The sequence below is a fragment of the Sphaerodactylus townsendi genome, linkage group LG11 (assembly GCF_021028975.2).
Source record: "Sphaerodactylus townsendi isolate TG3544 linkage group LG11, MPM_Stown_v2.3, whole genome shotgun sequence".
NCBI classification, from domain to species: domain Eukaryota; kingdom Metazoa; phylum Chordata; class Lepidosauria; order Squamata; family Sphaerodactylidae; genus Sphaerodactylus; species Sphaerodactylus townsendi.
The window spans coordinates 16,403,517-16,419,491 of NC_059435.1; the positions used below are offsets into that span (position 1 = coordinate 16,403,517).

General features: G+C 44.0%; 1 protein-coding gene across 1 annotated transcript in view; it reads left to right on the top strand.

Moving 5' to 3' along the window:
* Positions 1-15,975, top strand: part of CNTNAP2 (contactin associated protein 2) — a 1,428,778-nt gene that overhangs the window by 1,401,491 nt on the left and 11,312 nt on the right. The window contains exon 21 of the mRNA XM_048510449.1: positions 2,890-3,120. Coding sequence (XP_048366406.1) covers positions 2,890-3,120 — 231 coding nt within the window. The remainder of the gene's footprint in view (positions 1-2,889; positions 3,121-15,975) is intronic.

The window sequence follows — 15,975 nt, forward strand, 5'->3', positions numbered from 1 at the left end:
TCACCCAGCTGGCGTGTGTGGGAGTGCACAGGCTAATCTGAATTCCCCAGATAGGCCTCCACAGCTCAGGCGGCAGAGCTGGGATTCAAACCCGGTTCCTCCAGATTAGAGCACACTTGCTCTTAACCACTATGCCACTAAAATCCAAACTCTTCTTCACTCACCCCAGGGCTGGAGCTAGGGGGAACTGCGCCCGGGGCACGCGTGTGCCCTGCACCCCTGCCATGCCCCAGAAAACCCCAACATGCCCCTGAATGCCCGTACTACACCCTGGAATGCCCCCGCACTGGCACGCACCCTGTGCATCTCTCCCGCCCCCCGGCACTGTGCCACTGACTCACCACCTCAAAACTATTCCTGGCCACCATTATGTGATTTTTCCTTCTTTTTAAAAGTTCTGTGTTGAAAAGTGCTTTGGTGCTTTACAGCCTCGTTCTGCATTCTCTACTCCTCGTACACTCAATGCTTCGAAGACTGGCCCCACAAAAAAATAAAAGAACAGATAAATGCTGCAAATGAACAGGGGAGAGGGGACTGAGTGAGCTCAGAAAATGGCACTGAGGAGGAAGTTCGGGGAAGCAGACAAGTGAGGGAAATGTAGCCAATTGGTCACTCAGCAATTGAAAATGTTTTCAAAATGTTTCAACCAGAGAATTGTTTTAAAAGGGGGATTCACTTGAAACGTTTTGAGGCTTGAAATAAAACATTTAGGAGTGAAAACAACGCATTTTTCCTGCCTTAAAATATTTTAAAAGGTTTGTCCAGAAAGGGCCAAGGGTTTTGACATGGAGGTAGACCACGGCAAACTACCTCAGAAGGTAGTTTGCCTTGCCTTGAAAACCCCACCAAAGGGGGCCATAAATCAGCTGTGGATGGCAATAAGATGGATGGATGGATGGATGGATGGATGGATGGATGGATGGATGGATGGATGGATGGATGGATGGATGGATGGATGGATGGATGGATGGATGGATGGATGGATGGATGGATGGATGGATGGATGGATGATGGATGGATGATGGATAGAGGATAGATGGATAGATGGATAGAGGATAGATGGATAGATGGATAGATGGATAGATGGATAGATGGATAGATGGATAGATGGATAGAGGATAGATGGATAGATGGATAGAGGATAGATGGATAGATGGATAGATGGATAGATGGATAGATGGATAGATGGATAGATGGATAGATGATAGATGGATAGATAGATAGATAGATAGATAGATAGATAGATAGATAGATAGATAGATAGATAGATAGATAGATAGATAGATAGATAGATAGATAGATAGATAGATAGATAGATAGATAGATAGATAGATAGATAGATAGATAGATAGATAGATAGATAGATAGATAGATAGATAGATAGATAGATAGATAGATAGATAGATAGATAGATAGGGAGCTTCATAATAATGCTGTGAGCTTTCCATTAAGTTTCAGTTTTTCTCTTTTTAGTGCAGAAAGAAAGATTGATTCCTTCTCTGACGTGAGGATCACTGGAGGGAGGGGCTTTTCTCCAAACCTCTGCAAAGCATTTCTGTCCTAGGTTTAACAGTACAATTGTGCGAGAGGGTGTGCCCGTTATGGATCAGAATGGATGGACAGATGCAACCACTGTGGTCTTTTGGGTGACTGGTTGGATTAGAACTTCAGTGATGCGACTTCAGATTTTTTTCCCCCCCTTAGGCCACTGTATGAACTATCTACTGAGAATTCGAGGCATTTCTATCACTTGGTACCCAATGAATCTGTGTTTGGTTTTAGGTGCAAATATGTTTTCGGAGCTGCAAATTTGTTTTTCTGGCCTTGAAAAGGTCTGCCTTCCCTTGGCCATTTTTTAGTGAGAAATCCCATTAGCACATTCAACCAGGAATGAAAATGAGGAAAAAAGCGCCATCCCTGTATTGATTCTAGCAGGCTTGTCCAGCTCCAGAGTCGCCTGTGCTACAGTTTGTTTTTCTTTTTGTGCTTTTGGAAAATCCTAACTGGACTGTTCTAAATCATGAGCAAAATGATTAGAAAGCCCTTTTGCTTTGCAAAAATTATATAGACGTCATTGAATGTTGTAATAAAAACAGCTGCAAATACAGCTGGCTAAAAATCTCAAGCAGTCTGTCTTTTTTAAAATTATAGATGGTAGGTATTATTATTATTATTCATACATTCCTATCTTGGGAATTGGTATCACATTACTGGTAAAGACAGACACGACCATGATGAACCAAGTACCGCAGAGGTTGTTTTGAAGTGTCTTTGTTGTTTAATAAAAAGTAGATACCTTTTTTTGAAGAAGAGAGTTTTTTGGAGTGAGGCGAGGCAAATGAGTTCGGGCCTCGTTTACTTTTGTGGGGTACCTGTAACCGCAGTTTAATTATTTTGATCAATGGAGAGTGAAGAATTGGGGTTGATAGCCAGCAGCTGGCAACTGGCAGCAGTCTGGAGGTTTGGGGACATGGGGTAGGGGGAGGCTGCCATCTGTACAATGGTATTACATCACTTCCAGGGGAAGCCATAGAGTTATTGGTGATTCCTAGAATAGCATGGCGTCACTTCCAGGTTTTTGCATTGACTATTGGAGGAGCGGTAAGCAACCTATGGAGATTAGAAGTTATAGCTCAGGTGATACATTTACAGGGAGGTTCACAGAATGTTTGTATTGTGTTGGATCCAACCATCCTTTCCGCTGGTAAAACGGAAAGAGGCATCGGTCTCCCAAAAAGGCTATGTTCATGGGACTTGCATGTAGAAAAATCATGTTGGATGGGGGCTTTGGTATAGAGGGGAATTGGGTGAGATTGAGTGAGACAAGCTGGCTGGAGCCAGCATGGTTGGTTTCTGCTTTAATAAATTCTGATGTCTTCTTTTTCTTAGAGCTTGGGGCAATTGATGAAGAGATCCGTAAATACAACACACCAGGATTCTCCGGCTGCCTGTCTCGAGTACAGTTCAACCAAGTCGCCCCACTCAAAGCAGCGTTGAGACCAACCAACATCTCTTCTCGCGTCCACACAGAAGGTCATCTCGTCGAATCCAACTGCGGAGCCAATCCGCTAACCATCCAACCAATGTCTTCTGTGACAGACCCTTGGCACGCAGATTCGGGTAAGGTCAGAACTGATTTTTACGGGAGGCTTATGCTGAGTGCGTCCCTATCAAACCATAAGACTGTGATCGAGATGAATGCCCAGGTATTTATAGAACTTGACCTGTTCAATAGTTTCACTATCTAAGTACCAGTAAGTATTTGGATGGGAGGCCACTGAGGAAGTGTCGTGTTGCTATACAGAGGCAGGCAATGGCAAAGCACCTCTGTTCTTCTCTTCTCTTGAAAACCTTGTACGGTCACTGCCAGTCAGCTTGTATAACTTGGTGGCACCTCCTGCCACTATCATTCATCCTACAAATAGGTTCTGCAGACACGCACTGTCCGTGTGTTAGTGCACATTTTGCTGCAGAATGCGTTGTTATGATTGCAGCTCATTTATAATGTTTTACAAATGGTTCAAACTTTAAGAGTTTAACTCCCGATAAGCTGAAAATGTTTTATTGAGGGTTGTTGTGGGGGAGGGGAAGGGGTGTGTGGCAGAATGCTACTTTTCAGTTTCATAAATATAGCTGCATTTGAATGAAATGACAATAAGCGCTTGTGGTTGCATTAAAATGCAGCCCGTAATGTCTGCGAAGGGGTTCTGGAGGCAAGCCAGAGAGGACAGCAGCGACTGGAGATGAAATCGCAATGAGTGCACTGGCTTCTATAATGCCTAATATTAACGGTCTGTTTTCCATCTCCACATGGAAAACTAAAATTGCTGCATCAGAAGGCGTCGTTTGGTTCAAGTACCTTCCCCCCCCCACTCCATATTTAGCAATTAATTAAAGCATTAAAGCTAAATGCACTTGGCCAAACCATGCCTACAGTAAGTCCCTCGATGACCCATTCGTTGTGTCGGAAAGACAGGACTTTGCGTAATCGTTAGCTGAAATGGCGGCCAGCCTAGGTGTGGGCTCAGAACAGCGTGCCCATTTGGAGAGGCGATAGCCATCTGGAACTTGGTTGCAGGGTGACGCTTAAACAAGCAGCATGTGGAATCATTGTCTGTGCTCCAAATGCAAGGACAGCAAATTGAGATCGCCTTTATCTTGGCACTGACAGCCATGGCATGTGTTTGCAGCACGAGCCCTTGGAAATGATGAAAGCAGCATTTCCATTCCTGATCAAACCACTTGCTAAAGTGAAGGCTGGATTCGAGAGGACCAGATTCCCCAGTGCCGTGCTTTGCTTAAAACACAAGAGCTTTGGGAAGATCTATTTCTGGGCAGCATTGGTTGCAGGAGTTGATCGGTATGGTTTGTAGAGGAGATCATTTTGAAAAGTTGATGCACTTCAAAAGATTCTCCCCTTCCCAAATCACTGCTTTCCTCGTTATACTGGGGTTATAATTGGCAGGGTTTCCTGGTTGGGTTGAGACCATTTATTGGCAGACTGAATATACACGTTGGTTTTCAAGGGCTGCTCTGAAGCCCTCGCCCGCCGCGCACTCTCTTGAGTCACCAAATGGTTATCATCAGGTGTTATCTAGTCCTTGTTGGCTAGTCCTTCTTTCCTGTTGCCATGGCTACTTTTCATCTTGATGATGAAACAGCAGGACTCAACAAGTCTGTCTTCTGCTCTGAACAATAATGAGATGAAAGCAACTCGAAAAAGCTGCTGCCCTCAATCCCAACCCTAATTAGCCTATAACCTTAATAAATTCCTATAGGACAGACAGATAGCCTTACCAGTTAAATCGTGGTCATTTGCTTGTGGAGATCTTTAGAATGATACTGCACTGGATAAAATGCTATCCGTGTTGTTCCTGCGCATTTTAAACACTGTTGAAAATTAACAGTGAACTGTCTTCTCTAAGGCTCATTCCGCACATGCAGAATAATGCACTTTCAAACTGCTTTCAGTGCTCTTTGAAGCTGTGCGGAATAGCAAAATCCACTTGCAAACAGTTGTGAAAGTGGTTTGAAAATGCATTATTTTGCGTGTGCGGAAGGGGCCAAGGCTTTTTTGCTTAATTTAATTTAATTTATTTTATAATCTGCCTTTGAATCTCAAGGTAGATGACACAGTGTTAATGATGTAGTTGTTACAATGAGGTGGGTAATAAGCCGTATAATAGGACTAGGATTACAAGAAATCTGAAAGGAGATATTAGACATGAAAATGTTGAACGATGCAGGAGAAGATATCTGATGAAGGGAACTTTGACTCTTGAAAGCTCATACCCTGAAAATGTTGATCTCAAATGTGCTACTGAACTCAAATCTGGCGATACAGAAAATGGTTTTAAGTAGAAAACAATGACGCGAGGGTAGGATAATCCATTAAACAGATAATCCCTACTGTAACAGTAGTATAATCCACAATCCCTTTCTCTTTCTAAAATGCCTTCCTGTACCATTCTGTTATAATATTACTCCATTAAATTTATATAAATATTCTCATTTTAAAAAAAATCAATTTTATGCAGTTTCTGCTGTTGGAAAACAAAGGAGACATCTAAACTTTAACCATCTAAGAAGGCTAAAAATGATGGGACTCATTCAGGTTGTACCTTGAGACCCTGCCCTTGAGAAAGGAGGTTATTTTCCTCTCTACTGGCTTTTCTGAGAATAGGCTGGGCCCAAGAGCTGCTTAGTACACACACAGGAGAAAAAGAAGATGATTGAAGTTAATTTTAGTGCTGAAGTCAAGCAGTTCTGTTTCTTCGCCATGGTTGCATTTCATTTTTTAAAAGGGAAAGGAAACATTCAGCTGAACCCCCCTGTGCGCCCCCAGTTCTTTTTAATGCCTTCCTTCCCGTTGTTCTGTTGTTGGCTGCTTACGATGTAAGAGAGGCAGGATATAAATTATTAAGCACAGAAGGTACATCGTAACTTATCTCCCGGTTCCTCAGAGTGAAAGAGCATTGTATTGCAACCGTGGCAATAAGCGCATCGATTTCACCAACTGATCTAAAACCTAAAGATCAACCAGCTAATTTTTCTTTAAAGTGGATAGTCCTTATGTTGTTTCTTTTCCTCATATGAACAAATAAGAGCCAGCATAAGGCTCTTTTCCTTGGTTCTCAAATGTCCGATTGATGATGCTTGAGTTTCCCATAAATCTTTCGGAGCGGAAAGCTAGAAAAAAGGACCCTTCAGTCTTTGCCTAGTCCCCGATTCTTCTAGGCATGGTCTTTTCTCCTCCTCCCCAACTTAATTACAATCTCTGCTCCACCCCTGGCATTTCATCAGAAGTGACAGACAGTTGATGTTCAGCTACCTGCCAGAGTCATCAATTCTCTGAGTGTTGGTTTACAGACCCCCGGGCGTTTCAAGTGGGTTGCCTGTAGCCCTGAGTAGAATATTAATACAGTGGAAGATGATAAGCAGATTCGATCCCAAAAGAATCTGTTTTCTTGCCACTGGAAGGACTGCCTATATCTCAAAGGCCATTTCTAGAAATTCTGAATTGACACACACACACACACACACACACACACACACACACACACACACACACACACACACACACACACCATTTTCTTCACAGGCTAAAATCAGGGTAGAGAAGGGAGGGGATTTTCTTCAGCTGTGCAAATGAAGCCTTTTCCTTCTAAGCATTTAAGTCATTTTGCTCCCCTGATTGTTCCACACGTCTGTTAAATATTTTTTAAAAAATTAACTGACAGGTGCTGACTGTTCATATTAAGGACCCTGGCTTTCAGTGCTGCTGGCGGTATTTGTGCCTGCCCCTCACACAGGACCTCTCTGACAGACATTGAAACTGTACACCTCAGCTTCAGTGAAATATTGGGAAGTCTTATAAGTGTAGCCCCTATAGCCCGTAATAATCTCTCATAGTATATTCATATGCTGGTACTTGAAAACCCATTTTGGAGTGGACCCTGTTCTAAGAAATACCCATACAGACATCGGGTCCACAGGTTCATACTCTTTAATATGAGTAAGTTTCCCTCAGCCCATAGCTCATGGTGCCTGCTAACTTCCCTGGCATCCACCAAGTATGGTTGGATTTATGAGCAGGGTCAGATGGCGCATTTGCCCACAAAACGTCTGATTGACCGCTGAAGATTCAGTTGAGCATATTTTTTAAAATGTTGCTATGGCAACAGCTGCCCACAAAGCACAGGGATCTCCATTGTGTGACTTGAAGGTCAGTGGTGGCAACCATTTTGTGACGAGTTCTGCCTCCTGCAGCCGCCATTTTGTGGCAGCCATTTTGTGGCTCCATTCATCATTCAAAATGTGCTTACATGCTCAGAGAAGTGTGAAGAACCCTGCTACGCTTATCTGTTTTAGAGAAGACACGTCATGAGTATATTAGACAAAGAAACAAACCTGACTGAGCTGTAACCAGGGAGTTGCAGTCTATCACTTTTCTCTTACAACTATATTTGTGAGAGAAATGGATTTTCAAACACATTTGTTGCATTCACACTTTATATTTTGTGTGTGTGTGTGTGTGTGTGTGTGAGTCTCCGCACAGTAATCTATGAAGTAGGCCCCAGAAGGGATAGCTATAGAATTCTGTCTTTCTGATAATAATGATGCATTAGCTTGTCAAAATATAGTCAATTAATTTATGTATTTGGTTATTTATTAAAGCATTTCTAGTCCACCTTTCCTCAAGGAAGCTCATAATAATAGTTAATAGATTAGCTTAATCAGTTTTGGGGGGAAAGAAACTTTTTGGTCATTTAAGTCTCCCCATTCAATTAAATGGGAAGTATTTTTCCCCAATTAAAAATTAATGAATATAAACACACACAAAACTGTGAGGAGCAGGTGCCACTGAAGGAGGATCCATCTATGATGGCACCATCATTTACCACAGGAAGGCCTGGATCCAGAGGGTGCTTTATGTGAGCAGAAGGGGCTACTGCTCGTGTGAGGAGAAGTCCACAGTTTCTGCCAGCTCCATTATCCAGCTAAAGCACCCCACCCAATACAAGATGGCTCCCTGGCCTTCAGGATTTTGTGAGTGGTGCATAGATGGGCTGGAGTGTGAAGGGAATGGTGGAAAAGGCCCGATTGCTGAGGTGATATCCTCTACACTCCCTTACGTTTTGTTGTTGTTGTTGTTTGTATTCATAAACAGATTTAATTGATTAATCAATGATAATGATTTATTCAATTAAGAACGGCCCTGCCATTTACATGTTGAAGCTCACCTCAGACTGTCTACTCTACAGAAACAGTAGAGTGTGGAATAGCAGATGAGGGCTGGTCCATATCCTCCTTCAGCCTCCAGGTTGTCTAGATCCAATCATGCAGTCTCAGCCGAACCTACCTCATAGTGTTGTTGGAAGGATGAAAGGGGAGAACTGTATCCATCTCCTTTGGTTCACTGGATGAATGGTGGATTGTCAGTGCAACTGAAACATCACAGACCCCGTTGTTGTTGTTGTTGTTGTTGTTGTTGTTGTTGTTGTTGTTGTTGTTGTTGCTGAAGAAGAAGAAGAAGAAGAAGAAGAAGAAGAAGAAGAAGAAGAAGAAGAAGAAGAAGAAGAAGAAGAAGAAGAAGAAGAAGAAGAAGAAGAAGAAGAAGAAGAAGAAGAAGAAGAAGAAGAAGAAAGAGGAGGAGGAGGAGGAGTTTGGATTTATATCCCCTCTTTCTCTCCTGTGAGTGGAGACTCAAAGGGACTTACAATCTCTTTTCCCTTCCCCCCACAACAAACGCCCTGTGAGGTGGGTGGGGCTGAGAGAGCTCAGAAGAACTGTGACTAGCCCAAGGTCACCCAGCTGGCATGTGTTGGAGTGCACAAGCTAATCTGGTTCCCCAGATAAGCCTCCACAGCTCAAGTGGCAGATGGGGGAATGAAACCTGGTTCCCCAGATTAGCATGCACCTGCTTTTAACCACTACACCATGCTGGCTCACAACTTCCCAAGGGCACAGTTCCCAAGATGTTTTTCCCCAGCCGGTTGCTCCTGGCCACTTGGTACATTGTAAAAGGCAGCCAAACTGGGCTCCCCCCGTTTCATCTTCCTCATAGTTTTGTCACACAAACAGCCGTAAGTTCATTCTCTGTAGCCTCTTCTTCCATATTCCTTCATTGACTCGAGCTTCTTTCATCCAGTCCACGTATATTATCCATATCTTCAAAATTTCCTTCTGTTGCTTCCGCTTTCCTCAAGTTTGGTTTTTAGCATATCATAAGAACTGGTGAAAAACGGAAGTGCTCTTGCATCTCCTTCTTTGGGCACTTCGTCCGAATCCTTGTTTTCTGTCAACTTTGACCTGTACTTACTCCACATGTCCCCCTCATTTCCCCTCTGGTATCCAAATACACTTATTTTATGTGGAAGAAGTTGTGGCTACGTTTTCCTTTTGTGCTCTCATTACATGCCTTGAAAACATACGACTGGTTCCCATCTGGAAGCAAGGAAGGGGTTCATCTTCCATCTGGGATTGTGCTTATTCGTTCCAGGATTCCCTCACCTGAGCACCAGTGGACTGCTGTCCAGGGTCCTGGATGTGTGGATAACTTTTTAACCTAAAAGCATCCCAGGGCTTATGGCAGGAGAAACCCTTTCTTTCAGTAGCAGATCGGCCATCATGACCACGGGGTCTTCTCCTGGTGGACCAATGGCCTGCCCTTCCACCTGGGCTGGGCCAGCCCAGGAGCAAGAAGGGGACAATGTCAGACTGAAGCCTGGCAACCAGCAGAGGAACATCAGAGGGGAGGGGAGCTCCACATAGTTGGCTAAAATACTTTCATTTTCCCGAGAATAGACTCTCACAGCTGAAAGACTTTATCTCAACTTCTGACCTTGGGTTCATCTTATATTCCAGCTCTTCGTGCCTCCTGTAGTGCGGGTTAGTATTGTAGGCTATGGAGGTGGGGGAGGAACGGGGTTTGATATACTGGGGTTGTTTGAAGGTTCTGGCAGAACCAACTTTTTCCCTCTTCCCATGTATCTACCAATAAAGGCTTCTCAACCATCCAGTTACACAGTCTGATTTGGATCACAGGTTCAGGGTTTGACATTAAGCTGTACAAGCCCTGTACAGTGTCAGGTGGGCTCCCCCCGTTTCATCTTCCTCATAGTTTTGTCACACAAACAGCCGTAAGTTCATTCTCTGTAGCCTCTTCTTCCATATTCCTTCATTGACTCGAGCTTCTTTCATCCAGTCCACGTATATTATCCATATCTTCAAAATTTCCTTCTGTTTATCTTGCCACGTCTTATTTTTGGTTAATATATCAAAAATATCAAGTGTCACTTGTTCCCAGATATATTCTAGCCATTTCTGAAATGTCAATTTTTTCTTTTCTTTCCAGCCCAAAGCTATTGTTGCATGGGCTGCTTTAATCATTTTTTTATACATATGACTATATTTTTTATCCACCCTTCTGTCCTCCATTACACCCATGAACATTAAGTCATTATTTAAATCAATATTAATCTTTACCAGTTTCTCGATATATAACAATACAATTGTCCCACATTTTTTCACTTCTGCACATTCTATCCACATATGACTATAATATGCCTCTTGGTCTCCACAGTGCCAGCATATGGAACTAAGTCCTTTTATCATATATGCTAGTTGTTTTGGTGTTCTGTACCATTTTAATATCACTTTTCTTTCTAACTCCATATATTTCTCGATCTTTACATTTTTCCAACTGTCTTAATTTTTCAGTATTACCAATGTCTAGGAATCCTTCCTTCTCCCATTTTTGATTCAATGTTCTTATCATGAATTCCTTATCATCTACCATATATTCTGCTGTAGTAGACTTGAGCTTATTTCAGCGGAGGCAGTGCAGCAGGCCCTATCTAGAAGAGGGAGGGAAAGGAGATTGTAAGCCCCTTTAAGTCTCCTTACAGGAGAGGATGGTGGGATATAAATCCAAACTCCTCTTCCACCTTTCTCCTCCTCCTCCCCTTCTTCTTCTTCTTCTTCTTTGCAGAATAGGGAGACTGTGAATACAAGAGACATGCCTTCTGCAGGCAAGTATATCCATAGGTAGAGTTTTCAGGAATCCAGGCTGCTCCCATCTAAAGTGTGCACCCAGTGACCAGCCTGGGTTTCCCCTACATCACATGTGAAATGGCCGTGATCAAGGAGTTCATTCAGAACTGCTCACTGCCCCGTAAATTGAAAGGAATGAACTTAAGCTGCTCTCACTCACGTGTATCCATAAGTGTACCACAGTGCTTTGCACCTGCAGATAAAACACTGCTATGTCTCCTTGAGGGGAGGGAGCCAATATCTCCCTGTACATGTTTTATGAACAGAGAGAATCTAGATAGCCTAGCCTTGATTAATGTGCCTTTCTATAAAAGCAATTTCCTTGCTCCCGCGATAGTTTTACGCAGGTGATTCGTTGGGTCCATTACTAATGACTGTCGATCTTTATGGCTGGGCTCAGAGAGTGCACCGCTTAACAGTTCCTTGGAGACCACTGGTGGATTTCATATTCCTTTTTAATTACAAAAGGTACGTGCTTATCTTCCCTTTAACAGGTGAAATATAAGCACGGCTTATACAACTTTGATGAAGGCTGTAACTTAGGCCGGCAGAACCAATATATGAGCTGCCTTCGTATGAATTCTAGGTGGAAGGGCGGCGAGGCTAAAATGATTCAATCATTTTAATCAGACAAAGAAGAGAGCAAGCAAATGGTGGACAGTAAATCCATTTAGGGACATCCGATATGCAGCTGCCTCTTGATCGTTGCTTAGACAATAGCTGTGGGCCTGGAATCTGGGCCTACTCAGGGAGATTCTGGGCCCCTTCCTTGAAGATACAGTCTTCACTGTATAAAGCAAAAAAACTGTAGCTCTTTTTTCCTTGGAGAGATAAAAGAGGATGTGTGTAGGCTGCAACCCAGCTGCTCAGTGAATCATGTTCCTGCCTCCATCTGGCTTCCAGTGGGTTGGACAATGAATTCAAAAACAGTGGGGTGGCTGGCTAATGTGTGTCATGAGCTTTTAATTTTTGTTCAGAATTTTAAATATATATATATATATATTACTTGGTGTAGTACAGGTTTTAAGGCCTAAGGAACAACCCACATCCCCCCCCCCTCCACTACTGACATTTTGTTCAGTTACTAATTTGTCAGAATCTCAGCCACATTGATTCAAAAGCAGTGAATTTCAGTATTTCTTCAGTTGTTTTCCTCTCCTTCCCTCTCAAAAAAATGACTACTAAAGGTGATCTAATGACAAAAGACAGTGCAGTGCAGTGGTTAGGCTGATGGGCTAAAACTAACCCAGGTTCAAGTCACTGTTTCTCTGGGAAGTCCCCTAGATGACTTTACACCAGCCATACATTTTTGGCCATGCCATCATGTCATTTAAGGCCTTATGCAGCCTGGGACCCTCATACCTTAGAGACCGCATTACCCCATATGCCCCTACTCAGCCTCTGTGTTCAGCAGAGGCCAATTTGCTGGTGGTTCCTGGCCCCTCAATGATGCGGCTGGCCTCCACACGGGCCAGGACCTTTACGGCCCTGGCCTCGGCCTGGTGGAATACTCTTCCTCCAGCTGTCCGGGGCCTGCGGGACCTTGGTGAGTTCCACAGGACCTGTAAGACTGAGTTGTTCCGCCGGGCCTTTGGAGTGTCCAGTCGATGAAATGTGCGCCCCCCCCCCCCTTACATAGTTATTTTACCATCTTATGCTACCCTTTTAGAGAGGAGTCCGGCCATTCCCTCTTTTTAGAGAGACCTTTAAATAAATTGGGTTTTGGGACGCCTGATATTTTTGCACTGACCACTGTTTTTAATGGATTTTATTGGTTTTAGTAAATGTACTGATTGTTATGATATATTGTACACATGTGGATATTGTTGTTCACCGCCCAGAGCCCTTCGGGGAAGGGGCGGTCTACAAATCCAAATAATAAATAAATAAAATAAAATAAAAAATCACCCTGATCTGGGCACCGCCCAGAGCCCTCCGGGGGTAGGGCGCTATACAAAACCCAATAATAAATATATATAAAATAAATAAATCTCCTGGAAAGAAACTTGGGATCCAAAATGGATAGATATTAGATATTTTATTTGAGATATTGCAGGAGGAAGCAAATGGCATAAAGCAACTTCCTGAATCTCAGATGGGGAAGGGAGTTTATTGCAGTTATTAAGCAAACTTTGCCCTGACCTGGATCTGGTCGGGGATCAGAAGCTGCACAGGGTCAGCCCTGGTTCGTATTTGGATGGGAGACCAACAAGGAAGCTCAGGGTTGCTGTGCAGAGGGCAGACAAGACAAACCACTTCTGAGCATCACTTGCCTTGAAAACCTCATGCAGAGGCAAACCCAGAGAACACCTGCCCAAATGCCCCCTGAGCCTTCCCCCCCCCCGTGTCCTACTTATCTCAGTCGGTGGAGGAGGGCATTGGTGGTCCCGGGCAGCCTGGCAGGGCTGGGCCAAGGGGACCCTGCTGCCCCACCCTACCGCCCTGGGGGAGGAGCAACTGGCCAGGAGCCTGCCACCCCTGGCCAAGGGGCGCTTGGCGGGCCCGAAGCAGACTCCCGGCCCTGCTGCTCCTTCAGGCCACGTGGGGGGTGCAGTTTTGCGGGCCCCATGTGACCTAATGGGTGGCACCCGGGGGTCAATTGACCCCCATGGTCCTCTGGCAGATACGCCACTGCTGTGACTTGACAACACTTTACGCACAACCCAACCTTCCCTCCCTGTTCTCTCTCCTTTTCTCTCTCTCTAATTCAGGGCAGGGGAGCTGACAGAGGCGAAAGCTTTGTCATCTGCACCACACCGAGGGTTGCCAGCTCTGGGTTGGAAAATACTTGGAGATTGGGGGGGGGGTGAAGCCTGAGGAGGGAGCGGGTTGGGGAGGGGACTCAGGGGGTGTAATGCCATAGAGTCCTCCAGAGTGGCCATGTTTTCCAGGTGAACTGACCTCTGTCACCTGGAGATCAGTTATAGTGGAAGAACTCCAGCCCTTTTTTAAAAAAATGTTAATTTTTACAGTAGCTGTGATGTGAGTAATGAAGTTTAGAAGGGCCTGCCAGATTCCTCTGTCCTTCTTCCCATTAGGTTTGGTAGCAAGGGGAGAGGGGGAGTTGGTAGCATCTTCCCGAGGGTATTGTAGAGACTCAGATTGTTTGCCAGTGTTGCCCTGCAGCCAAATCATGATCCTGCAGCCAAACCATGTAAAGTAATAGTCATGGGGTACAGTGCAAAGAAACTCAGGTGTGCCTTTATTCATTCATTCATTCATTCATTCATTCATTCATTCATTCATTCATTCATTCATTCATTCATTCATTTATTATTAAACTTATATCCAATCCAAAAACCTTTATTAGGCATAAACCAGAAATGCCATACATTCCAAATACAAAAACAGGATCATTGTTACATATCATGTCGAACACGGATTAAAAATGTAGCAACTGCTTCAGAAATTTCTACATGAGGGCTGTTCAATAGCGTAGACATTTTTTGTTTGTCTGAGAGAAACATAAATTCTGGAGGTAGTAAAGCTCCCAGATCGGTTCTAATATCATTATACCTCGAACAGTAAAACAGGATATGAGGGATTGAGTCCATAGCGTTGGTACAGTACCGACAGCAACGCTCACTTTGTGGGATGTTAAGGAAACGACCCTGAAGATAGACAGAGGGGAATGAGTTGCACCTTGCTCTTGTCATGAGCCATCTGCACTTATAATTAACAAGCTGTTCTAAGTATACAGCAGGGCTAGATTTCGGGGGGGTGATCCCAAAGTATAGAGGGGATTAAATTCATATACTGCCCTCCCCCGAAGGGCTCAGGGCGGTTCACAACTTTGCAACCAACCCATTCCTCTACCTAACAAATGACAACAAGAAATGACAACCATCCCACTAACTTTTCATATATTGAACTCAAGTTGGTTTGGATGCACTATGCTGGATTTGTGATTGCTTTTATGTGCGCTCAGATACACCTCAGATACACTATGTCCTGATTTTTTTTAATTAGTTGAAAAATGCATTGCGGACAGCAAAAGAAGCATCGGTTTATGCAAATGGCACATCACAGGCAAAAGCAAACGAAAACTGTTTGAAGTCGCAATACTTGTAAGGCTTGCATTCAGATTTCCACGGAGACATGAAAGTCACTAGATGAGTCAGGGCCAGTCATAATGAGTTGGATCTAACCCAGTTTATCTGATGACAAAAAAAGGATGCGGCGTCCTCTTTGACTACCTGAAAGGCTATGCTAAGAATCACGGGGATTGGATCTGCCAAAGTCATAAGAACATAAGAACAAGCCAGCTGGATCAGACCAGAGTCCATCTAGTCCAGCTCTCTGCTACTCGCAGTGGCCCACCAGGTGCCACTGGGAGCTCACATGCAGGATGTGAAAGCAATGGCCTTCTGCAGCTGTTGCTCCTGAGCACCTGGACTGTTAAGGCCTTTGCAATCTCAGATCAAAGAGGATCAAGATTGGTAGCCATAAATCGACTTCTCCTCCATAAATCTGTCCAATCCCGTTTTAAAGCTATCCAGGTTAGTGGCCATCACCACCTCCTGTGGCAGCATATTCCAAACACCAATCACACGTTGCGTGAAGAAGTGTTTCCTTTTATTAGTCCTAATTCTTCCCCCCAGCATTTTCAATGAATGTCCCCTGGTTCTAGTATTGTGAGAAAGAGAGAAAAATTTCTCTCTGTCAACATTTTCTACCCCATGCATAATGTTATAGACTTCAATCATATCCCCCCTCAGCCGTCTCCTCTCCAAACTAAAGAGTCCCAAACGCTGCAGCCTCTCCTCATAAGGAAGGTGCTCCAGTCCCTCAATTATCCTCGTTGCCCTTCTCTGCACTTTTTCTATCTTTTCGATATCCTTTTTGAGATGTGGCGACCAGTCATGCAGCTCTGGTATGGATGGATGAGACGGAGTGGGGAGAAGGGGCTGGATCCAACCC